This window comes from Lutjanus erythropterus, chromosome 1 (assembly GCF_056507025.1).
Source record: "Lutjanus erythropterus isolate fLutEry1 chromosome 1, fLutEry1.hap2, whole genome shotgun sequence".
Taxonomy (NCBI): domain Eukaryota; kingdom Metazoa; phylum Chordata; class Actinopteri; order Lutjaniformes; family Lutjanidae; genus Lutjanus; species Lutjanus erythropterus.
In genome coordinates, this window is record NC_139317.1 from 10,887,697 (window position 1) to 10,912,944 (window position 25,248).

General features: G+C 37.5%; 1 protein-coding gene across 7 annotated transcripts in view; it reads right to left on the reverse strand.

Moving 5' to 3' along the window:
* The window catches only part of gramd2aa (GRAM domain containing 2Aa), a 45,179-nt gene continuing 19,931 nt past the window's right edge, over window positions 1-25,248 (reverse strand). For 4 of the 7 annotated variants that reach the window (XM_084740684.1, XM_084740857.1, XM_084741015.1 and 1 more), the window contains 10 exons: window positions 19,029-19,086; window positions 16,599-16,935; window positions 14,481-14,584; window positions 13,811-13,909; window positions 10,325-10,396; window positions 10,178-10,234; window positions 8,199-8,376; window positions 5,940-6,033; window positions 3,362-3,466; window positions 1-1,953 (listed from right to left, as the gene is read on the reverse strand). In XM_084740684.1, the coding sequence (XP_084596810.1) occupies window positions 1,950-1,953; window positions 3,362-3,466; window positions 5,940-6,033; window positions 8,199-8,376; window positions 10,178-10,234; window positions 10,325-10,396; window positions 13,811-13,909; window positions 14,481-14,584; window positions 16,599-16,935; window positions 19,029-19,086 (1,108 nt within the window). In that variant the 3' untranslated portion in view covers window positions 1-1,949. Of the gene's footprint in view, window positions 1,954-3,357; window positions 3,467-5,939; window positions 6,034-8,198; window positions 8,377-10,177; window positions 10,235-10,324; window positions 10,397-13,810; window positions 13,910-14,480; window positions 14,585-16,598; window positions 16,936-19,028; window positions 19,087-25,248 lie in introns of those variants that run through there. The other 3 variants (XM_084741091.1, XM_084740770.1, XM_084741165.1) reach the window with 3 other exon arrangements.

The window sequence follows — 25,248 nt, forward strand, 5'->3', positions numbered from 1 at the left end:
TTACTTTTTAACCAGTAATGTTTAATACATTATCAGTAGCAGCATTCAATCAAAGGGGTTTCTGTTCAGATGAGGTGCAACTACTGCCATTGTTAGACCACTGATTAAATATTAATACATTTTTAATTGGTTATATTCTTGACGGTGATCGATTGGTTAATGATAAATCAATAACATTCTTACTCCAAACCTGTGCTGCTGCAGTGTTGTTGTTTTTTGTTCATATGCGATGTTTTCATCGGCTCTTTTGCCACCAGATAAACCTTACTGGCTATAAAATGCAAATGAAAGGATGGCTATTAATTCAAATTGTACTCAGTACTCAATTATGATTTTAAAAGCAATAGAAATAAGCAGATTATATGGCGTAATATTTGCAGAAGTAGGAGTACAAGTACAGACTTGAAAGTCAACTTATAAAAGTACAGGTACCCAAAAAACAACAGTATTTGTAATAAGTTACTTCCCTGCATGTAACTGACTATCACTGACTGTCACTGTTATGACACTTTGTCAGCCCCCATCAGATGATGTCAAACATGTTTTTATATTCATGTATTCCTCGACTAAAGTCAAGGTTGCTTTTTGTAGCTCCTGAACATTTGACATTTCAGAAAACCCACATTTTTAACCCATGAAAACAGCGACAAGTTATTACATTTAAACTGAAACAGGTGGAGGAAAACCAACACCACTGGTGTCCAGCCAACGCTCCATATGCAATGTATTAAGCATTAAGTGCTTCTGCCAACATCATGCTCCAGTTTTATAATTCAGGCTGAGTTGTAGAGGTTCCTAAAATTTGCTGTGCTGCTGGAGTCAAGGTTTTTCATGGTGGTCCCGTACACGGACCCAAAACGACAGGATGGAATATTGGATAGACAAGTTTTGGCACCCAAAATGACTGAAAACTAAATTAAAAAGCCGCAAACCTTTTTTGTTCTACATTTCGTCGCCAATTTAATTCATGGGGATTTCACAGACTAGTGCAGGACTACATTTCACTGCCAAATCAGTAAAATATCTTCAGACAAAGATATGATAAACACTCAACATCGATGCATCATTTTAAGTCTTTGGTGACTTCATTTGAAATGTATAAAACAAAACACCCTGGGTAATCCTTTCACGCAGCAGATTAGTACAACTAAAATCAAGAATTAACGCATGTCATCTAACCGTCTCATTCACATTATAGCCAACACCCACAGGTGATGTTATTGCTCCGGTACATTACAGTTAAATGACAGGTAGCTTCATTCAATCAAGTGTCTGTGGTCATAACATAACTTCCTTCCATAAATACCTTCAAAAATGACAACTGAGTACCTATTGTCAAGCAAAAAAATAGATCTAAACTCTTGAAACAGTTACATATATTTGAAATAACTTGGACACATTTTAAAAAGTGCATTGTCGGGGCTAGTTTTAGCCTTCCTACTGAGGGTTGTGGCAAGATCCCACCAGAAAAAACACAAACAGAATATGTCAGATATTAATGAATGAGTCATGATGACTCACCTGAAATATCTTTACCATCAGTCTTTTCAAGTAAATAATGAGTTGAATTATGTCTTACCGTTCCAACCTTTAACACCGCCCTCACTTTATCAGCGCTCACAAACATGTTCGGGTCAAGAGCATTACACTGCAGAGTCAAAGATGAAATGTCTATGAGAGGGAGAGGCCACGGTAGACGACCATGATCTACAGTAAAACCTACTTTAAATTCAGGAATAAATAGACAGTCTGTTTGCATAGTCTGGAAGTGATCACTACATAGGAACTCATTCCGCGGGTTGATGTCGCTCCTTCATGTTTTGCAGCCGGTGCAGGGTTGATCTCGATATTTTTTCTTTTCTGGGATCTGTGCAGGAGGGCATCATCAACTCAAAGCACGAGGAGAGTAAACAGCAGCCGATCCGACAGGTGACAGCGGAGAGCAGTGGTTACCTGGACGAGAGGGAAGCAGGCAGGTTAGAACGAAGCAAATCAACAGCATCTGTCTCATTTTATGAAATGTTTTCCAGCCTTACAGTGATTCCCTACAGAAACCCTGAGATGCAAATGAGATCAAAATTCTTCTGATCCATTTTCTAAGTCTGATCTAAAGTCTCCTGTGTTGCTGACTTAAAACAGGTGGGAGAGTTGAGAGAGGTGAGGCGAGAGAGGTGAGAGACGTATGAATGAAGTGCACTTAAAATCTTGGCATTTTAGATAAGCTAGAAAAAATGCAACCTATTTTTTTTTTATTTACTTTAATTTTTCAAAATGTGAGGTACCATTGTGACATGTTACCAAGGTAAACAGCAAAAAACAAAAACACACAAACCTTCAACACAAAGTTGTTGATCTTTGCCTTTTCAAAAGACTTTTACCTAATTATTGATAAATCGATCATCATAATAAGTTAGTGATATGATATCAATGTAAATCAGTATCTTGCATCGATAGATGCCCGAACACTTTTCCTGTGCATGACTGTGAGACCAAATATACAAATTATAGGACAACATTAATGGTTTATTCTGTATGTCTTCATACGTGACATGCATTTAATAAACTGATCTCATACAGGGTGTGTGTACTCAGAGGATGGGCTTTGATGGTCACAGAGCTTACCAAAGCGTGCACTGCTACATTCTGCAAAACCACACCCATCCAGGGGAAATACCAGGTTTTTAGGGTGAGGAGTCCATATTTTAAACAGGACTAAAAGCATTAATTTTCTCTTACAGGCGAGTTTTAATTTCTCCATGCACTCTAAACATAAGACAGACAACACCGTGTGTTAGCAAGTCATACAACAATACTGTCATGTCGTTCTTTTACCGAGAACTATATTTTTCATGGACGCTAATCTGCCATTAGTGTTAAAATGCAACACAGAACCTGTTGTAGCCTCTTGTGGCCAAAATTAGTATTACAACAACAAACACTTCACCTGTTCTTAAGTCATAAACACAGGATAGAAAACAGACTTAGAAATGCACCACCAGTATGTTTTTTCATATATATACATATATATGTGTGTGTGTGTGTGTGTGTGTGTGTGTGTGTGTGTGTGTGTGTGTGTGTAATTGTCACTATAAAATATCCTAAAATACAATAAACAATAATAAGAATAATAAGAATAAGAATATAGAATATAATAAACATAAACCAAATATAACAAATTCAGCTACAATAATTGTCTAACACTTTTAGTTAATATGCTGTTCTATGTATAAATTTAAACTTTCAGGGACTTTGAATGTCCTTTATCTTCGGTATATTAATGTGTTTTTTTTTCTTTCAGTGATTAAAAGCCAACTGTTTGACTTATTATGAAGTACTGTTGATGTATGTGGTGTAGTGTTACCTCTCTCTCAGGGGCAGATTTGGGTTACTGAGGAAGGACAGCTGCTGCTCCAGGCTGCACACACGAAAGGCCAAGTAGCACGATGACAGGATGAGGAGAATAATTCTGACGAAAGACAAAGAAGAAACACAGATTAGTTAAGTCACGAAATTGCAGGATATTTATGAAAGTAGATGCTGGAATCGTCTGTTGATGTGGAGCTGGAGAGTTGCAATGTCTTCTGATGAACACTAGGAGGCAACGTTTGACTTTGTGTCAACATACTGTCCTTGAACAACCCAGCGTATATCTGTCCTTAAAGACCAGAGCAGTGGTTTTGCAAGTTTTAACTCATCATGTTGTGCTCTATATTATTGTGAAACAACTTCCAAGTAATAATGTAACATCTAACATTTTGTCTTTTTTTTGGTCTTTCAGAGCAACCGCAGGTCTCCAGTCACTTCTGTACCACACAGATCAATAAGCTGAAACTTGTGTGTAAAATCAGAGAAAATCAAGTCAACTCCATTTGTGTCCGTCTCCTTTTTCAAATGCAAACTCCCACTCAGCTGTTTGCTTAAAGCAGTGACATAGGTTAGAGCGCTGATGCCCTCTTCCCCTCCTCTCCCTCAGCCTGGAGGGATTTATAAGTAGCACGTCATCATGCAGGAACCAACGTCAGGTCATGTGAGAAAACATTTTTAGAAAGGCTTGGGAAAATAGCATTTTGACAGAAAGCATATGTACTTTGACCAAGAATTTAATACATAAGAAACAATACAGGGAAGCCATATAATTACACTAAAGAAAACGTCCTTAAAGTGCAGGGTGTTTAACATAAGCCAGCACTGTGTTACTGATTACTTATGCATACATGTTTGGCTTTATTACATGAATTAGGTGAATTCTATTTTTAAAAAGAAATGGGTTCCACTTTACAATGACTACCTTTACAAATAATTTTAAAAAGGTTTAAAATTTAATTATTCATTAGGTTGTTAACACTTTACAAATATTAATAAATGACTATAAACAAGTTATAACACATGTCCAGATTGATGTGGGCTCACTTTTTTTTCGCAAGATCCAGTTACTGCTTACTACTAATTAATCTTCCTCACGAGTTACTAACATCTATACTGGGCAGAAGGAGCCTTATTATAAACAATAACATATATGACCATTTATCAATGATTTACAACCGTTTATAACTGGCAAAGGTCAAGGTAAAGGTAAACAACGTTGTCGAAGCTTTAGTATATGAATCTGGTCATTTGATGTTAATTTGATGCCTAATGAAAATTCTTGTCTCTTAAAATATGCTGATGGTGATGAAATGCTAGTAACTCATTAACAAATATGTGATGAAGCTGACAGGTATAAATGCTGCTGGTAGAAAAGACAAAGTAAGTCATGAGATTTGAGGCTGAACAGTACAGATCAATGTGGGCTCATTGTTTGGCAAGTCAGGTCTCTATTGCCCTTTTAAAAAAACTAATCTGTTTTAACAACTATTTAATGATTTATAAAGTGTTTACACTCTAACTAATAAACTAATTATCAACCATGTATAATAATTCATAAGGATAGTTGTATGATAAAGTTCTATCCATAAAAGTTTATAGAGTTTATATAGTTTTCACTGTAATTGATATGGATCATTGGCTAATCGGTGATATACCAGAGAGAAATTTGTCTTTTCTCTATTCCTCATTGGTAGGGCGGGCGGGGGGGGGGGGGTCAGAGTTGCACCATCAGCAATATGACAAACCTTCAGATAAGGATTCATTGCTCTCTCTGTCTCAAGGACACTTAAGCAGAGCGGCTTCATGCCCACTGGGTGAAGGACACACTTCATGGTCACTGTCTCTCCCTGCTCTGCTGGAGGGCAGGTGGAGTAACAGAGCACAGTGCTCACCAAGACAAAATCATTTGATGCGTTGCAAAGAGTTTTAAAGGCATAGTGCGCACGATTTTATGAAATGTGTTAATACTTTATTATTTTCCTCTTATATTTGTTCTTAAAGCATTAGAGGAATATTAAAAAAACATCCTATGTGGGATTCATGCAAAGTTCACTTACACAAGTTTTTTCTTACCCAGCTGAGCATGTTGATGAATCGTGTTTGATCTTAATTTCATGCCTGTGTCTGGAAGTTTGCGATTAGCATATGGAAATGTCCCAATAAATCCATATAAGGGCAGCGGATTTAAGTGGCGTGTGCAAACCACAACATAACAAGTCACTGACATCTGGCAGCTGACGTTAAACTCAGAAAAAAAGAAGGAACGAATAAAAGAGGAAAGGAAATGCCGATGGCCAGGTCGTACTAACATGACTACACTCTGCATATTCTAACTTTGATAATTAAATCTCATGACAGGCGACTTCTCCACGGAAAAATACAAAGTAAAAAGTGTTTTAGCAGCTCTGATCCCCTGTGTTCAGTCTGGCTGTTTGAATCACACACTATTTATATCTGCATGTTAATGTTCACAGTTTTTGTGCGTGTGTGTGTTGTGGGTGTAGCTGTGAGTCAGCTGCTGGAGGAGGTAAAGGTGGTGTTGTTGGTGTCTGTGTGTCCCTCTGTATACTCACAGCAGGGTGAAGAACTTGAGCAGCTGGTACTCCATCTGGCCCAGCTCTGCCACTGGCTCTGATAAAAGACCTCTGTCTGTTTGCAGAGCTCGCTCTGTAACACACACACACACACACACACACACACACACACACACACACACACACACACACACACACACACACACACACACACACACAAGCACACTATAACATAAAACCATTAACAGTACTTGGCTCCACTGTGCTGCATGTTTCACTTTTAATAGCTCTAGCCCACCTGTTTATGTATCTGAATGCATTTGGACTTAACAGCATTCAGCAGCACTCGCGCAGTTTATGATGTGACAATATGCACAGTGGAGCTTCAAAATTAATCACAATGTTTAGTAAATCTCATCAATTATGCCTTGAAACAGGTAGTAGATTTTGTTTATACTGTTATATATTATGAATTGCCAGAGGGTGCAATTAAATCACATAAATTAGCGCTGTTAACTGTCAGGATGATGAGGACATTCTCATTTCACATTATTTTATACGCGGCTCAAGATCCTGTAATTGTTGAAAAAGGTGAATACAGTTTCTGTTAAATTAAAAATACTTCAAACACTACATTAGAAACACTATGGGCACTTTATTGTCTGAATACTACAAAACCCTGAGCTGACTGCTACATCCTGACATCTTTATTAATATACACTGGCTGACATCTATGCATAGTGATGTAAAACTGCTATAATACCTGTATTGACTCAGGTAGCGCTTTTATGTGAGCTGTAAACATCTTTTGATTACATTAGTTCCCAGTTTTCCACTCCACACAATCCACACAAAAGCTCACGCTGATCAAATATCCCACATGTAATGGAGAACGATATTAATGTAGGTTCGTACATAGAAAGGATCTGAAGCCTGTCCACATATAGCTGTTAAACTGTCCTCAGACAACTCTGACAGCAGACATTGTTTGTGATAATCTCGACTTAATCTGCATCCGCCCAAAGCTTTTTAATACAAACCCCCACATGATTTAATCTCCATTTGCAGCTTAATGTGTCATTGCGTAACAGAGATGCTGCCATCCAAAAGCAATTACTCTCTGTCTTTCTCTCACACACAGACAGGAAATTTAAATGAAATGAAAACTTACAACACACACACGGACACACAAACATTTGTATCCAGACAACTTAAGACAACTGTATCAACGTTTCACAGCATAAATATGATCTGACAAGAACAAACATTCACACTGTGAGCTTAACTGATATTTTGAAGACGTAACACAGATTCTGTCCTCAGTTCACCGACTCCCTCCTTCATCTAGGTCAGGAACGTATAAAACTCTTCCTGGATTAGGACCTCCTTACTTGGCAGAACTCCTTAATTATTGTATTCCCCAACATACACTTAGACTACATAATGCCGGCGATCGTCATTCTAAAGATTAATAAGCAATCTACTGCTGGCAGAGCGTTTTCTTACCATGCTCCACCTCTGAGGGACACTTCGGCCAATCAACGATGAGATTTTTAAATAAATTAGTTCCCTGTTCCTACAATTGAATTACATAATTGCTGCCTGGTTCTTTGTTTCTTATTTCCAGCCTTTACTGTAAATAAAGCAATAAAAAAGTTCTTGGATGTATTTTCATTTTTGAGATCTAAATAAGGATATAAAGTGATATTTCCTCTTTATTTGTCATGTCTACTTGTTGTGTTTTGTACACTTGTGTCTCTTGATGGAAGCTGCCCAAGGATGAAAAACTAATTTCAGTGTATGCTGACAATAAAGTTGTGTCGCATTGATGTGTTTTTTCTTTATTACTTGTATGATTTTATTACATTTTATGTGTCTCTGATTTTATTTTCTCCACCATATAAATAAAGTTATAATTAGCATTTTATAAATCTACATCTGCAAATAACAACTGATATAACTTGAAGCTATTTCATTCAAATTTTCTGTTTCCTGTCACACAAATATATGCAATATATGCACATTATGTTATCGTAATAAGTAGCTGTACTACGTTGTATTATGACTGCATTTGACTTTGACTTGAGACTGATTTAGTTCACTATCTATAGACAGCAGTAACCAGTGATATATGGCTAATTCTCATAATGGACAAAATAGCCATGCCAACAACTTTCAGAAACTATGGGCACCCTGCAGCCGAAACAGCTGTAATAGTTCTAACAAGAAAATGAAAGTGGCCTTGGACTTTCATATCCGTATGATGACACAGCACTGATGTTGTTAGAGTTTTATCACCTTCCAGCAACTGCTCTGATTTGAAGGGCGTGTCTGTGGGGTTCAGGCTACTGGTGGAGTTGCCCAGGAGGTCAGGGAGGGAGGAGGACACAGACACCACCGAGGGTTTCCGTCTCCACTTTAACACTGATGGGAATTCGTCAACCACTGGGAACTCGTCTGGAGCCGGGAACTCGTCCTGTGACGCAGAGGAAAAAAGGAGAGTGTGTTGGAAAGATGGTGTTCCGACCACAACAGATAGCGATCAAAAACTGAAGGAGTCTGAACATCTCAGCTGCCAGCACACACGTGGTTCATTTATCTAAACTTCAGATGGCAAAAAATTATAATTAAAGCTTAATAATTAAATGTTTTCTTGCTTTGCCCTGGTCAAATCACTGTCAGTGGTCCTTCTCAGATCGCTTTATTTGAATAATTCAGAGGCTAACATTTTAATTTAGAAAACTTAAAAACCTGAAAAGGTCAAAAATCAATAGAACTTTTGTTTCTTTTTTTCTCTTTCTTATCACTTTAATCATCTTGTGACCGCTCCCTGAAACCACCAAGTTATATCTGCACTACATACCACATGATCAATGATAAATCATGAAGTGTCGGCCGGAACGGTCCATAGAGCTGAGGCGTATTGATTATCTTAGGAGATAAATCAACACTTGCAAAGCTTCAATTTTTCAAATCTTTAAGTATCACATTCTAATAAGTCATGCTTTATAAAGGAGTTTGAAGTTGTGACTAATACTTTAGAAACAGTAATTATATCTAATTTGGGAATGCTTTGTAGATCAGTTATGGGTATTAATGAGGGGAACATTTGGGCTGCAAGGATTCCTACTTACAGATATTGGTAATCAATGAATAAATGCAGTTAGAAATTATTTAATTTAATTTATCATTATAAATTAATTTTGGGCTAAGTGGTCAGGGATCCTTAGTAAACTGGATATTTTCACTACTTTACCGTGCTGTTAAACAGCCTTTGCAGATGGGAAATCGCCATTATATAAAACAAATATTGCTCAGACTCCATTGACAAAATCAGTAATTTTACCTTGCGAAAGACGGGAGTTGCTTGTCTCCGCCAGCCTCGATTGCTCAGTTTATTTGTGTTGTTGTGTGTCTTCAGTGAATCTGAACTATGCTTTTAAAGCACTGAAACAAATTAACAGATCGAGGCAGCGGTAGATAAAATGAGATAAAATGTTTTTGCCAATGGAGTCTGGTTGCTTTGACAGATATACAGTGTATATAACAGCAGTATTCCACTGCAAAATTCTGTCTAACAGGAAGATAAAGTGTTGAAAATATTCTAAACATAGCATACACTTAAACTGATATTGATTTTTTTAAGGCGACCAAAATACATTATGGAAACTACAATGTGAAGAGATATTCATATTCATCGAGGTGAACAAATATTCTGGATAGTAATCGTAGAATTCTGCATTTATGTCTTAATATGATTATAAACTATTAATGTAAATGAGGCATCGTAACATTTTCTGGGTCTGAGATTAGCAAAGATCTATGAATGGCTCCAACATGAACAAACACTCTTTTCTCTTCGAATATCTCACAGTCTAAATTAGAGGGATGATCAAGGACATGCGTGTTAATGGAACTTAATTATTCCTTAATACAAAAGCTGTTCTGTCTGTTGCAGAGAGGCCTATAGCGCACAAACACAAGGTGACTTCACAGAGCTGTTTGATAGCATCTTGTCCACTCAGGGGATAATTCAATGTGAGGCTGCAGCTGGAGCAGAATGATCTATTGATCCTGTCTGTGTGAGCAGGTAAGTCAGACTTCAGGTCAGGGGTAGTTGTAAGTGAGGGATGTCAGAGGCCTTTAGGCCAAAATGAAACACGACATGGAAACATTAAAGTCTGAATTACCAGATGCTGAAGTTCAAGCCACTTTGATCTTTACAATGTTATGATTTAATGATGTTTTATGAAAGAGCTTCTCTCACTGTCACTGACCAGCGATAAGGTCGGCTCCTCCATGAACTGCTTCAAGCTCAGACTCTTCCCATTGACCTGCAGAGGGAAAGAAAATTGCTTCTTTATCCACCACACACACTGTATACAGACAGAGTGAATAGCATACGTGTGTGTGTGTCTTCTGACCTGAAGGTGAGTGCAGATCCTGCGGAGGACGTCATATACACTGTCTCTTGATAGCAGAGATACAAATACATACTGAAAGAAATAAAAAAGACAAACAGTGATGTAAGAATTCTGTCGATATTCTGTTAATAATTTTAATTGTGCGTTGAACTCCCGTTAAAGCAACATTATGTAAATACGGTGCCTTCATCATTCCCATTCTGTACCCTGTTCTCACACTATGTACCTTTGGTATCCGGTTGGGAGTGTGCAACATTTTAAAGCACTAAGTCACACACCGCTTCTCCCAAAATATTACTTTTAATGTCATTACCATTACTACTTTTCTATTTTATTTGACGTAACTTATCTTACTTCTATTGTTATTCTGTTAGGCACTGTTTTTTTACATTTATGCCTTATATACTTTGTATTTCATATTTCACTGTCACTGATTTTGATGCAACTGGTTAATACTTTATGGAGAAAATTATTTCTGGTTTTCCTTTCCTGACAGGCAGTAAAGTAACAACTAGCTGTTGCTGACGGTAACTTTTTTTTTTTTGCAGCCATTAGCCCAGTTATCTCAATTATCTCAGTTATCTCAGCCATACTGAGAGCTTATCAGAGAGCACTGTTGATGTTTACATCACTGGCACCGGAGCTTTGGACTGTCAGAAGGAGTAACTTTACAAGCCCGGGGTGAGGGTGGGGGTGGGGGTGCTGATAGGGATCTGCACCAAAATGGGCACCAGAAACAGAGCATGGCAAAAACAGAGAGACTGAAGAAGACAGTAATGGAAGAAGCTAATAAGAGAAACCAAGCAAGAGTCTGCCAGGCAAGAGTAAATGTTGGACTGGCTTTTAGTTGTTGGTGAGAGCTTTGTCTTAGCTTATAGCTAACTCTGTTACAGCTAAAGAGCTGTGCACCATCCCTGCCAAATAAACAGGTAAAATCAATAAAATAAAATAAATAAAAGGCTGCAAGACAGACAGCAAGATGGATTTTCTTGCTGTTGGGCTAGTAAGGAATATTAGCTGGTTTGCTATGTAATCATAACAAATGCACACGTGCAGCTGTCCATATTTATGATGGTGTATAAGTTAATTGCACTCTGAGACTGTGGGCACCAAATCTTAAAAAATACCTCATATATAATTACATGACTCCACTTACATAATGTTGCTTTAAATAACTGTAAATTTACCCATATCCATTGAAATGTTTACAATATTTGAGATCATTTAAACTTCAACTTTATCTGAAATATCAACACCTGAACTACACAAAATCAAACTCTGTCTGCTCATGATGTTAGTGTACAATCAGTGCATGTAGTCCATGTAGTGTGTGGGGGGGGGTATTTGTATTTGCAGCCACATAAACTATAACAAAATATACAGCAATAGATTACCATGACTGGGGAAGAGTTTGCTATAAATAATTTGGGTGAAAAACACTCCAGAGATTGAAAAGCTTTAATCTGGGGCACCAAGAGGATATTTTTCTAATCACATTTTATTCTTCCACGAAAAGCAATGAATGACAGGTCAGTGACAGCTTACCCAAATATCATCTGACCTGGATAAATATTCACTTAGTACTTTTGAATTTATTTATGAGAGACACTGTGTTATTGTGCGTGTTTACTTTCACTTGATAAACAGTCCTGTTGTATCTCTGCTGACAGCCATGTTGGTAAATGGGTTGAAAAATTATAAACAGAACCTGAACTTTGTTCTTGGAGACAACAGCTGTGAACTTTTTGCTTATAAACAGAAGAGCCAACCTCAGAACCGACCTCAGTCATTTTTAGCAGTACGGTCGTGCTGCACAGAGCCATGTATGTGTGCATGGTTATGCAATACATATTATGCAATCATGTAGACATACTGTATAAGGTAAAGAATATTTGCCCTTGTGCGGTATGAGACACACCATTCATATGCTATATGGCTTATAGGCTTTGATAGAGGCAGGAATATAGTTGTGAAATTCAGCAAAATGTCAATGCTGACCAATTTAATATTACTATTTTCCACAAATGGAATGTAAACAACTATTTTATACTCCTGGGTTATGCTTTGACCATTTATCTGGAAAACTAAGTGTTACCTATTGTACACCTAGCAAACTAAAGTGCTGACAGTGTGCAGAAAATGTAACTTTTTTCACATTTATTGAGTAGATCATCAGCCCAGTCAGTCTTTTTATTAATAATTAATTATCTGTGTTATGAATAAATGATGTCTGCTTGAAAATGTGCAAAACACATGCACTGTGGTGTGTGTATATGTGAGTGTATAGTGAAGTACATGAATGTCTGAGGATCACTTTAAAACATGTGATACTTCTGAACCTTGTGACAGCTGCCATAGCTCTGAGTAGTGCTACTAGGAACATGCAGAATATTCTGTAATCAATTTCTTGTATTAAGAGAGAGAGAGAGAGAAAAAAAAAAAAAAATCAGTGGATAAACAAAATGACTTGACATTTCCTGAGACAAGCATAAAAATATAGTCACTACCCAACCCTGTCAGTCCTTAAAACTATTAAAAATGATTTTTTTAGTCTGATATAAACAGAAACATCAGAAATCCAAACTAAATATGCTTGAAAAATGTACTGTTTGTCCTTTAACTCATTTTTAAACTAACTTATTAAAACAGGGTCACAGAGATAAACCCTGATTCTTGTGCTTCTTTTCACCTGCCTGCTCTTCTAATACTTACTGTTGAATAAAGAAAATTGGAAAACTGAATTATTTCCCTTACATCCTATGTTTATATAGTGAACAGTTCTTTCAGTTCAATAGGTGTCATGTTATTCTTAATTTTATTTGATGAGTTATCGACCATCTCCTGACCACTTAGTGTCACTTTTACCTTGAGTTCGATTGATATAAGTCTTTCACAAAACCTTTTCAAGAGTGAATTATCGGCTGTAGCCTATCAGATGTCTTAGTGCTAATTAACAAATCTTAGCTGGTGAACCTGGTAAATGTTACTCGTACTTGATACACTAATTTAAGTCACATAGTTCAGTAATTTCTGTCCTCAAATGACCAACCTTGCTTTGAAATGACTGAGTTTGTTCTCTCTCTCCCCTCCTTTGTGAAGGATTGATTTTAAATTTATTTTCTTTAACAGTACTGACAGGTACATGAAACTTAAATGTCACCACGTGGTAATGTTAGCTTGTTGGCTATCATTCTTCTGGGGTTACTGGGGCCAGAACAGGAGCTGAAAAGTACATTATGTTTTTAAAAGAATCATTTGATGACAGGCTGAGTCTGATGTGACAGAAAGATAAGAAGCTGTTCAGAACATTTCCGTAATGGTGGAAAAACCCTTCACTCTGAGGCGCTGCCAGGCTGGGACTCCACTCTGCTGCTATCTATAGCACGGTGTTGTTTTTTCCATCACACCTCTCCTGGAACACACAGCCACGCTGCACTAATCAGCGTAAGTATTTTAATTCACGGCGACTGCGATGGAGGTGTTTACCTTCTGGCCGGTGTCTGTGGTGATAGCCAAGCCATTGGGCACGAGTCCCGCTGTTTTGTGCTTCTTCACCAGCCTCACAGAAACGACAGGGATAGCCACCTAAAAACAACAGATAAAAAAAAAAAGAAACACAAACAGCATTTATGAGGAGGCACAAAAGCTGATGATGAGAAAATTATAGGTAAGATGAAAACAGCAGTGTGATTTGAATAAATGGTGGCAGGGAAGGGACTGAAAGAGGAAAAGCCTCTGGAGAAAAACCATGTGTGGACATGAAACGTGTCCTGTTTCAGTCAGAATGTGAGGAATGCAGCCTGAATAAGTAGCTTATTGTCACTCAGATGTCAGGAGAGGTTTGGTTTCAGGGAAATGAAGGAAAAGGAACAATGCACAGCATCAAAGAGAAAATCACATAACTGGTTAAGGTTAAAGGTTCAGTATGTCTACCTGTTCTCTGGACAAAATCTCACAGTGCAAACGTACAGAGAGACATTCTCCATGTAGGAGAATTAAGACTTCAACACTGAGAGTCAGCCCATTATCTTGAGTGACTCTCAGTCAAATAATTTGTCAAGCTGTCCAATCAGCTTGTCAGATTGTGACTGGGAGTCACCCAGTTCAAGTTTTCTGTCAGTTTGAGTCTATTAAGCTGTCTGTCAGTCAGTCGTACCTTTATGTCCTTGCCGAAGAGGTTGGCATAGAAACACAGCCAGTTTCTGGAAATGTAGAGCCGGCCTTGTAGAAGGATATCTCTGAGAAGAGCACAGGAGTACACTGAGAACAGAAGAGACAGAAACACAGTTTTCAACAATAGAAAAATGGATAAACAAAACAAAACATACAGGATTATTTAAACAATATCTCTGAACCTTCCAACTGCTTCACAAGCATTTCTGGAAAACTCCAAACATTTTTTACAGTCATCAATCTCTTCATCTCAGTTTCACATCGTTTTTATTTGCATGCAGCATCCAAGTTTACAGTAAACCAGGCTGAACTGTGCAGCGTAGCTGAAACTATGCAGGAGTAGTTGGTCATCCTGAAACCTGACAGTTTACGTGTTTCTGAGTTTAACCAGATGGCAGGACTGAAGCAGGAAGAATCAAAGCGACACACAGTGCCAAGATGGCCGGTTTTCAAATGAATGAAAAGCAGAAAAGAAATAGCCACTATAAAGCAGCCTGCTAGCAGAAACAGATTTACTAGGGTTTGTCTGTTACTGAATATGTGGCACCAGTACAATAAAATCAAGATGAAATAAAAATGTCCTTTTATCCTTTAATCAGATGATATCACTGGTCATACTGTATGAGTAATATATGACACAAGGCACGAAAACAACATTTGTTTTTGTGTAAAATACAATTGTTATTGTATTAGAATACAAGAAATTCAATTTATTGGTATTCTTATGTCAAAATCCAATAATGTTTTTCTTCTGGAAAACAAAATATGATGTGTGCTTACACAGATTTGAACCAATCAGTTTCAATCAATAATATCATGACATCCATCCATTTATCAATCTTCAACTTCTAGCAGCCAAGAGCTGCCTAGCATGTCTGTTTTGACTTGTCCACTTCTCAACATTCAAATCAAAATCCTCCTTTTTTTGTTCAGATACTAGAAATCAATATTGTCATGCAAAATCGTTTATCTTTTCAATATTCTCGCCACTATTTCACTATCACCTGGGTCTAAAACCCTGTTTAACAGTTTAGACTATCGAAGGCCACATAAGACAGTTTTTTAAAGATGCTGTAACATCACACCACCTTCATCCACCTTGATGCTAAAGAAAAACTCTGGCATGTTAGAAATGTTAACTAAAAGTATTGCTGAACAGTTAATCATTAGAAATCATTAGAAAATTCTTAAAAAGTGACATATTTTTCAAGAGCCAAAGGCCTTAAAGGACCAGTGTCAGATTTTGTGCCATCTATCAGTGAGGATGTAGACTGCAACCAACTTTCCTCACCCTCCCATTCTAAATGTGCAGGAGAACCTACAGTAGCTGTGAACATGAAAGGCTGTATGTAGAGCCAGGTTTTGGTTTGTCCCCTCTACCACTACAAAAAAAAGATGGACCCGTGCCCTCTGTAGATATACACAGCTCATTCTAAGGTAATGAAAACACAATGTTTTCTTGTTTTTGTTCCTAATTACACACTAATTAAAACAGACCTATGAATTTTGAACTCAATTTCTGACATATTCTGCCAATAAATGCCTGTAAATCTTACACATGGGTCATTTAAAATGGCTCTTTTCACCTGATTAACAGTCCAAAACCCAAAGATATATTGGATTTATAACCATATAAAACATCGAAGCGGTAAATGCCCACAACTGAAAAGCTGGAAAATGAGAACATTGGAATTTTTGAATGATTCTGCTAGATACATGACATGATGATTAATCAGTTATTGCAGCTGGTGACGATTAATTTCAGTCAACTGACTAATTGAATCAGTGAATGATCATTTCAACTCGAGATCACTGGTTCCCAACCTGGGCATCCCGACCCCTACAAGGGAGGGAAGTGGACTGATATTTGATAAAAGTCAGGTCAGTATCATATTGTTAATGTACATTAGCAGCTTGCAAGAAGAGATAAACAGAGTGCAGTTAAAACAGGCTGAGAGGATTAGAAAAATAAAAACAGTAGCAAAAGCACAAGAGGCAAATTAAAGTGAAGCTGAAGTATGACAAGTCCAAGAACACTGACAAGGTGATTTATGATGTTGCAGCAGAATTAAAGTTTTGCTCGTGGTAAAAAGCACAGTACCTTTCATGAGGATCTCATCCTTGGGAACACACTGGAACAGTTTGTGGTACTGCGAGTTGTACTTGCTGACAGTCTGTGCAGAGGGACAGGGCAGAGTCATGAGCAGCTCCTTGGCGGACCGGCCTGCCTGCACGGCGCCAGCACCACCGGCACCACCGGCCACTCCGCCACGACGACCGCCGCCAGCCACTCCGGCTCCGCTCGCCGCAGCAGCAGCAGACACCACCCTCTCCCTCAACGGACGCGAGCTCTGCACCAGGCTCAGCACGTTGGCACCGTACACACACACACACTCGCGCACATCCAAGGCCTGGAGCAAGCTGCTGCAAGACACACACTGTTCCCCTGTCGCCGGTCAGTATGCTGGAGGACTGCCTCCGTGCAACTACCTCTAGTCTACAAACACACACCTGGCTCTAATGTCTACATACACACACCTACACTACTACAGAGTTACAACAGCTACGCCTCAGTTTACAGCCTCTCACAAACTACAAGGCTCTCTTTCTCTGTCTCAAATACACCTCCAGTGACTCTACACTTTGCAGCACCCAGCTGACACCCTCCCTCTCCTTCTGCCTCCTTCACACACATACACACACTCTGCCCTTCATCATTCTGAGCTGAAAAAACAACACCCACTCTCGCACGCACACACACACACACACAGGTACTCCTCACCACTCTCACTTCAAGTCTTTCTCTTCTTCCTTAGCCTTTCCCTCCCTCTACCCCCCTTCTGTTTCAGGTTCTCCTGTCTGTGGTGTCACACTCAAAAGTCGTCACTTTTCCAAGCAAATCAGACATTTTTCCTCCCTGAACACACAAGAGGTCTCATTCATTCCTGCTCTCCTCCCTCACAGCTCAAACGCACCTCCAGCTCTAAATATCTCTGCCACCACCAGACCATCTCTCCCTATCTTTCTCCGTCTGTCTTTCCTTCCACTCGTATCTGCTCACTTTGCTGTTGTCTGCCGCTCCTGTTTTTGTCTTTCTATTAATAGCTCAGGCGAGAGCTGCTCCTGTCCTCAGGAATATGGCGCTTACAGTAGGTGACAGAAATACAGAGAGCTCCATCACCTTAGCTAACTGTTCATGACTGATAATTTAATGATTTGCTGACTGAATTCTCATCTGAAATGGTATAAGATGATAAGTCTGAGGTATTTGGTATGGATCATATCAAGGCTGACATTTTGTCTATGGGACACTAGCCAGGATTGGAGCAAGTCTATTGTTCCCAAAGTGGAAAATGGTGCAAGTTTTTGTTCCACATTACATAACTACTTATGAAATTCTGAGAAGTTTGGAGGATTGGGTGTTTGTTTTGTGATTCAGCATTAAGTCACAAGTGGTGATAGATAACAGAATTATTGGTCAAAATAAAGAAGAAGAAGTAAACATTGGCCTCAACCAAAGACAAAAAAAGGCTGGGGTGTGTGTAAACAAAGTCAGAGTCCATAAAATACAACATCTGAGTTCGCAAATCAACTCCAAATCAGTGCTATGCTTCCTTTTAAGACTTCAAGACTTTTTGTTGCCACTGTTCAATTAAATTTGAAATTTGAAAATATAGGTGTCCTCTTCTGAGTTATTACATGCAGTATATTGTCCATTTAAAAGTATAAGTAAAAGTATAGAAGTATAAGTAAAGCAAAATGGCAATGACTGGCTGGAATAATATACTGAATAACACAGTAACACAGTAAGGAATTGTCTCAATACTGCACTGGATTATGATAATGATTTTATTGTTTTATTTCATTTTATGAGGTACGGCTACCAACTGTGCCACTGTTTTTATTTTGTAATTGTCCATACATAATTCAAACATTCATTACCAAATACAGTCATGACAATTTTGCTCATCCCTCAGTCATGGCAAGTTATTTTTATTTTATTTTAATGAAGAAGTAAAGCAGAAGTATTTTAAGTTAAATGAAAAATTTATTTTATACAAACAAAAAATGTTGTACACATCATATTTAATATTTAATAGAGGACATTTTTTCAAGTTGCCATTTATTTTTATTTATTTATTTTTTTAATTTTGTAATAAACTCACCATTTAATCTTGGCTTGTATATCACCACGTATAATTTCTAAGAAATAAATCAATAAATAAATAACGCATCCATCAGATTGCAATTACATTTTGTCAAATTTTTGGACACCACTGGTCAGCTTTTGGATGCAATTATCATGACAAGCAACTGTTTGAAAGATATTTAAACACTCCAGCATAAAAGTGAGAGAAATTCCTTCAGGTCTAGTAATCACAAAACAAACACTCTCCCCAGAGGGAACGTGGTGTTTTAACAAGGTGTGTTGCTTTTATTATAGAAGAAACATTTAGCTAAAAATTAATACAATTTGTTGGACTTGTTTCCATCACAGACACGGTAACAGTTAGGATAAAAAGAGACTCACCGAGCCGCGATAACATTTCTTCACATCTTCATAGGACAAGTCTTCAATTAGCTGAAACCTGTGATGAAAGAAAAAACACACTTAGAATTAAAATGACGCTTCTTCATCGTGTGCCTCTCAGTGATAAATATACCACACTAGTCTACAAGTCTTGTGCTGTGATGGACAAAAAATTTCTTCATCAGTATGTTCTTACAGGCACATTTGAAGGCAGATTAATGGCTTCATCTGGCCAGCATGACAAATGGGCGTTAGCTTGTGTGCGTGTGTACAGTATATGTGTGTATCTATGTATATGTACATTGCATGATAATCAAAGCTGGGTTGAAGCTTCCACATGATGAGTTAATCATCGGTGTGTGCATAACTGCGGCAGCGGGATGACGGCTGTCGCAAAACAACACAATCAAAGATAAATATTGAGTTGTTTAAACACAAATAGTGACCATGCCAGGAGATTATCCGTGTTGTTCTTTTTATAGTCAGAACACATGAACACACACACACACACACACACACACACACAGGCCTATATACATCACTGGCATCGAGCTGGCCTCGGGAGGAATAGTCAGAGCAGTGCAGCAGATGTCACAGCATGATACTCATATCTCCTGCTAAAGCAGACAGAACCACCCAGCAGATAAAATACAGTATAATCAGCCCTTCAAGGAAAATGTCACTGAAATGAACTGCTGTCCCAGTTAAGATGCTTTCAAGAAGAAGACATGTATGCAACAATGACGTCTGAAAGGCTAGATGTTTTTGAAGGATTATTTCCTGACAGAGACTTCCCTTTCTTCCCATATCTCTGTGTGAGTGCTGCTGCAGATGATTGACAGCGCGCAGAGAGCGACGTAACGCAGGGCTGATATGAAGACACTCCTGATCAAGGAAAGACTGATAAAACAGAAGCTCTGGCAAAACTAAATTGCTGCTTCATGTTTACTCTGATGGATGATCTCACTCAGTGGAAGCCATTTTTCATACTCAGTGCAACAGAAAAAGGCATGAAAAGAAGCAGGGAAAGTGAGCCTTGATATCTTCAACCCTTCAGAGTCCAGCAGGAGTAATGTGAAGGGGACAGGAAGACGGTTACATTTGCCAAATACATTGGCTAAAGTCCTCATCCTCCAAGCTTTTTCTCATTATCTTTTATGTAAAAAAAATTAGGAGAAATGTCTATGTAAATTATAACTATGTTATGTTATCAAATGTCCTGTTTTGTAGAGTAAAGAAACCAGAAAATATATCACTTTTAAGAAGCTGAATTTAGAGAATTCTGGGTTTTTTTCCTTCAAAAATCAATACCAATGAACTGATTTTTAAAATTTAGTAGTTAATCAGTTGTCGCAGCTCTACTCTGAGTATATTGTGCTGTAAACACATAAGTAAAAATTTGAATGCAGGACTTGTCATTGTGGTATTCGTACTTTTATTTCAGTAAAATATTTAATTTCTAACATACATGTAGCAAATACAATAGAACTAACTTGCTTTACTCTGCAATACAGAAACAATGCTGTTTCTTAAGTTCTATGTTTTGTAGCAGTACATTAAATTACAGCTGTAATCGATTATTAAAGAAATGTCTTAAATGTGAATATTTTCTGGCTCCTTTACTTCTAGATGCAAGTAAACTGACTATCTTTGGACTGCGGACAAATCAAGACATTTGAGGACGTCATCGTGGAAAACATTGATTGACAAATTTCACCATTTTCTGACATTTTAAACTGAACAACTAATAATTAATTAATCGAGAAAATAATCAACCAATTAATCAAGTATGAAAATAATCGTTTGTTTCAGCCCTAACATGAATTATAAACTGGTGAAGATGCACTATTTTTGCCTGACACATACAGCTTTAGCCTTTCAGTCTTGTAGCACAATATCATATATCAAGTTAATATTTAAATCGTTTTTTTTCCCAAGCCTTTCCTGTTAAAATGAAAATATCTACTGTAAACATTAAAAAGTCAGACAGCAACTGACTCATGAAGCTAATGCTCGCTTAATTAGCTAGCTAGCTACAGCTAACAAAATCTGTCAACATTTGTCATTTCAACAAGTAAAAATCAACAGTCACCAACTAGAAATCCAGATAACTGCCTTTGTTTACCTTTGTCTGAAATCAAGGGCTCGTTGTTTTCAAAATTACAAATTATTTCGACAGTAAATCTGCCACTGTTATCGTTGTAAACTGCAACTGCCAGAGCCAGATGTCGACAGAGGTAGCAACAGTAACTAAGGGGGGCGGGGCTTAGCTAGGTCGACTTATTAGGTGTTATTAGGTGTCAGCATAAGTATGTAAAAACTTTAAATTAATCAAATGCAGTGTAAATGAAAAGTGAAAAGACAAAAAAGGATTCCAAATATTTAATCTTTGCATCGTTTTAGGTATTGTTGCGTCTTCTACAATATTTTCCTCTTTTTCACTGTTTTCACTCATGCAAAATAAAAACATTAACATTAATTCCCTTAAAATGCATTAACATTAGAGTAACATTTCCATACATGGCTGCTCTGTGATTCAGGTGGCACATCATTACGTGACACAACCACATTTGTATTCTCCTTGACCATTGTCCTTTTCTAGTATACATACAGCAAGGTGCCATTATGTTAAAATAGCCCTCGCTATTTCCTGTATAGCAGCAGGACTGTCAGTATCCCTGCCCTACACTCTCCTCTGGGTAAGAAGATAGTGTGACCTCTGTCCCCACACTAACTCTCCCTGACTCTGCTGCGTCTTTCCATGTCGTCCTTTCTCTCATGGAGATGAAGCTCTGGCCGCCAGGGTGTCAGTCATGATGACACCAGGATAATTATGTCAGGGAAAAGCTGATTTCTGCATCTGAGTGCACAGAAAAGTGTCCAATGTAAACTTAAATCTGATAAAGTAAAAACCAACGCTACTAAATACTTATCAACAGAAGGAAATCACCTTCATCGTGATAGGAAATATTTATTTTGGACGAGAAACTCAAGGCAAACTCATCATGTAATGCCATTACCATATACAGTAATAAAAAATCAATATGCCAATTATATTTAATACCAATATTGATAAATATCTACAAAGAAACATGCAGGAAAAGTGTAAAACTCCAGCAGTGTTTTGTGGACTAAAAAACTAATCCTGACCTTCAGTCGGACATGAGGATGAGTAGATAATGACTGATTTTACATTTTTAGATGAACTATCCCTTTAAGGGACTGCTATGGATCACTTAAAATTTGGAAAATGGTCACTAAGGACCTTCTAACAACTCACAATGGAGCAGTTAAGTAGCAAAGAGCAAATACTTGGTGAATAAAGGGTCTTCCCTTTCCACTTAAATCATCATAAGGAAATCCTCATGGTGAGTTTATACAACACAGCTTTTCCTAAGGCCTCCCTAGATGAAACTTTAAGGCAGCAGGGCGCAAGGGTTTTATAAAACTGTCTAAACTCAAGGTCTGCTACAGTGTTATGTTTTAATTATATTATAGGGTCTTCATCAGATTGGAGTTTACTCAACGGTGCAAGAAGCGTGCAAGCTTAGCTGCCGTGTGACTTAATCCCTTTAACTTTTAGGACCTCTTGTCTTGTCAGTTTTGGATAAAAGTTTAAGAATGATGAGAAGTCCTAAAAAAGAGCAATGAATGAAAACAACGACTGCGCTCACATCAGAACAAACCTACACGACAGCTGAGCAAATTCCAATCGACTGATGAAAACAGTGAGATATAGCTGAAACCTCCTGAAAAAGAGCATGTGGGCTTTGAGCTGGGATCGTTTTGTCAAACTACTTTTTCCAAGGTTAAGAAGTCAAGAAGTATTCACATCCTTCATGTACGTATAAGTACCAGTACAACAATGTAAAAATAATACTACAAGTCCTGCATTCAAAATCATTCAGATGTATTTTCAGCAAAATGCACTTTAAGTATCAAATTAAACGCACTCATGCTGAAAAGACAAGGGGCCCTGTGGGTGATAAATTATATATATATCAAATTAAAGATTGCACTGATGCATCAGTTTGTAAACAGCATTTTTGTGTTGTATCTGGTTAAGGTGGAGACAGTTTTTACTACTTTATAATAAAGACTTCAGTGCAGTGGGGTCGAATTGATTAATGGGAGAGGAAAGAAGAAAAAACAAAGTTGTGATAATAATATGTATTGTGCTTTTTTGTTTGTTTGCTTGTTTTAACTTTTCTCTAATTTTTGCAAATGATTGGATATCACAAGTTTCTTTTTTATTTAAAATTAATCTTATTTAACTTAAATTAATTTAATTTGAAAAGTAACTAGTAATTATAGCTGTGAGGTAGGTGTAATGGAGTACTTTAAAGTAAAGAATAGGATAAAATGGAAAGTAAAGTACAGTGCAGTGTACTTAAACCTACTGCAAGAAGGTTTTAACAGATGTTAAGTTGTATATTAGCCACTTAAAAAGAAGAGGGAGGAGATTTTCATTTAGATCATTTTATTTTTGATGTTATATTTTGTGGTTATGGTAAAGGAAACACTACCGCTTTTGTAAATGTACTTAATTACTTTCTACCACTGGTCTCCAGACATTAGGACGTTAATTTGTATGCCTCTATTGTTACTCTACTTTCATCTTCTCATGACAGACAGGGACATCTCAGGTTAGAAAAAGACCCAAGCAGGGTTAAAGTGTTAGAGAGCAGAGAGGTTTGACAGATGCTACAGCCGCCTGTGTGTGTGTGTGTGTGTGTGTGTGTGTGTGTGTGTGTGTGTGTGTGTGTGGTGTGTGTGTGTGTGTGTGTGTGTGTGTGTGTGTGTGTGTGTGTGTGTGTGTGTGTAGGTGCAGGATGAGGCTGTTGTTTACAGCAGAACAGTGCAGCTGTGACAGCGATGCCAGCTCTCCTGCTGCTGGATCTGCTGGACACCTCACAGACGCCTGAAGTGAAACATCCCACACTTTACAACACATATTATCTTCAAAAACAGCAGCAAGAAAATCCATGCTGCATCCATCCAAAGTTGCCTAATTTGGCAAAACAATCTCTTCCAGGCTGTTTCAGTGAAAATGTTCTTTGTGTTACTTCTTTTGTTTTTCCATTCTAACATCATATTTTGGGTATTTGCTTACAAAATTCATACATCCTGTACATTAAATAAATAAAAAGTATTGGTTGGTACTTTATTTTACAGTACACTTATAAGACATAACAAGCTGTATGTTGCATCAAATTAGACAAAGATAATATGTGCTTTATTAGACAGTTTTAGACCCTTTTTATTGAGTAATTTGAGACACGTTACAACAGAACTGTACTGTAAAATAAAGTATATTATTTTCCTCTGTCAAACCTTTATTAGATTTTATCAGAAGGTAATTAAGGACACAGTAAGATAGAACTGTACAGTAAACTAAAGTGGTGTTTCCCAAAGTTAGACCCTTATTAGACTTTATTAAAGGGTTATTAGGGACATATTTCAGAATAACTGTACTGTAACCTAGATCTATTAACTAACAGTGGAAAATAATTCACTTTAGTTTACTTTACAGTTCTGTTGTAATGTGTCCCAAAAATTACGCTCTACTAAAGTCAAATTGTGGAAAATAATATACTTTAGATTACAGTACAGTTTTGTTATAATTTGTCCCTAATTTACCCTCTAAGAAAATTTAAAAAGGGTCTCTCAGTGGGAAATAATACACTTGAGTTTACTGTACAGTTCTGTTGTAATGTGTCACAAATCACCCTCTAATAAAGTCTAATAAGTTATTAAATAAAGTCTTAAAGTTAAATAATTAATTTAAAAAAAAAAAAAAAAATTATAGAGTTTGAGATCTGTGCCCGAACCCAATGGGACCCAACAGGTTTGGGTCGGGTCGGGCGTTACTTTTCACATATTTCACTGGCTCACGTCAGGTTCTAGCTGTGCTTTATTTGTTTGTTTGTTTTCATTTTTCTCCCCAATTTAGTCGTTGCTGACTCCAGTTCCCTGCATGTATTGTCCCTGTCACTGAAAACTCCTAACATTTGGTGCACAGATGGAAGCTTGTTAAGAAACTATAATCGGGTTTGGGCTGAAATATGCTAACGAGGGTCAGGTTCGGACAGAATTTTATCAGCATTGGGCCTCGACAGGCTCAACTTTTTGGGCATGATTAAAGCACAACTAATTACCTTCTGATAAAGTCTAATTATGGAAAATAATATACTTCAGTTTACAGTACAGTTCTGTTATA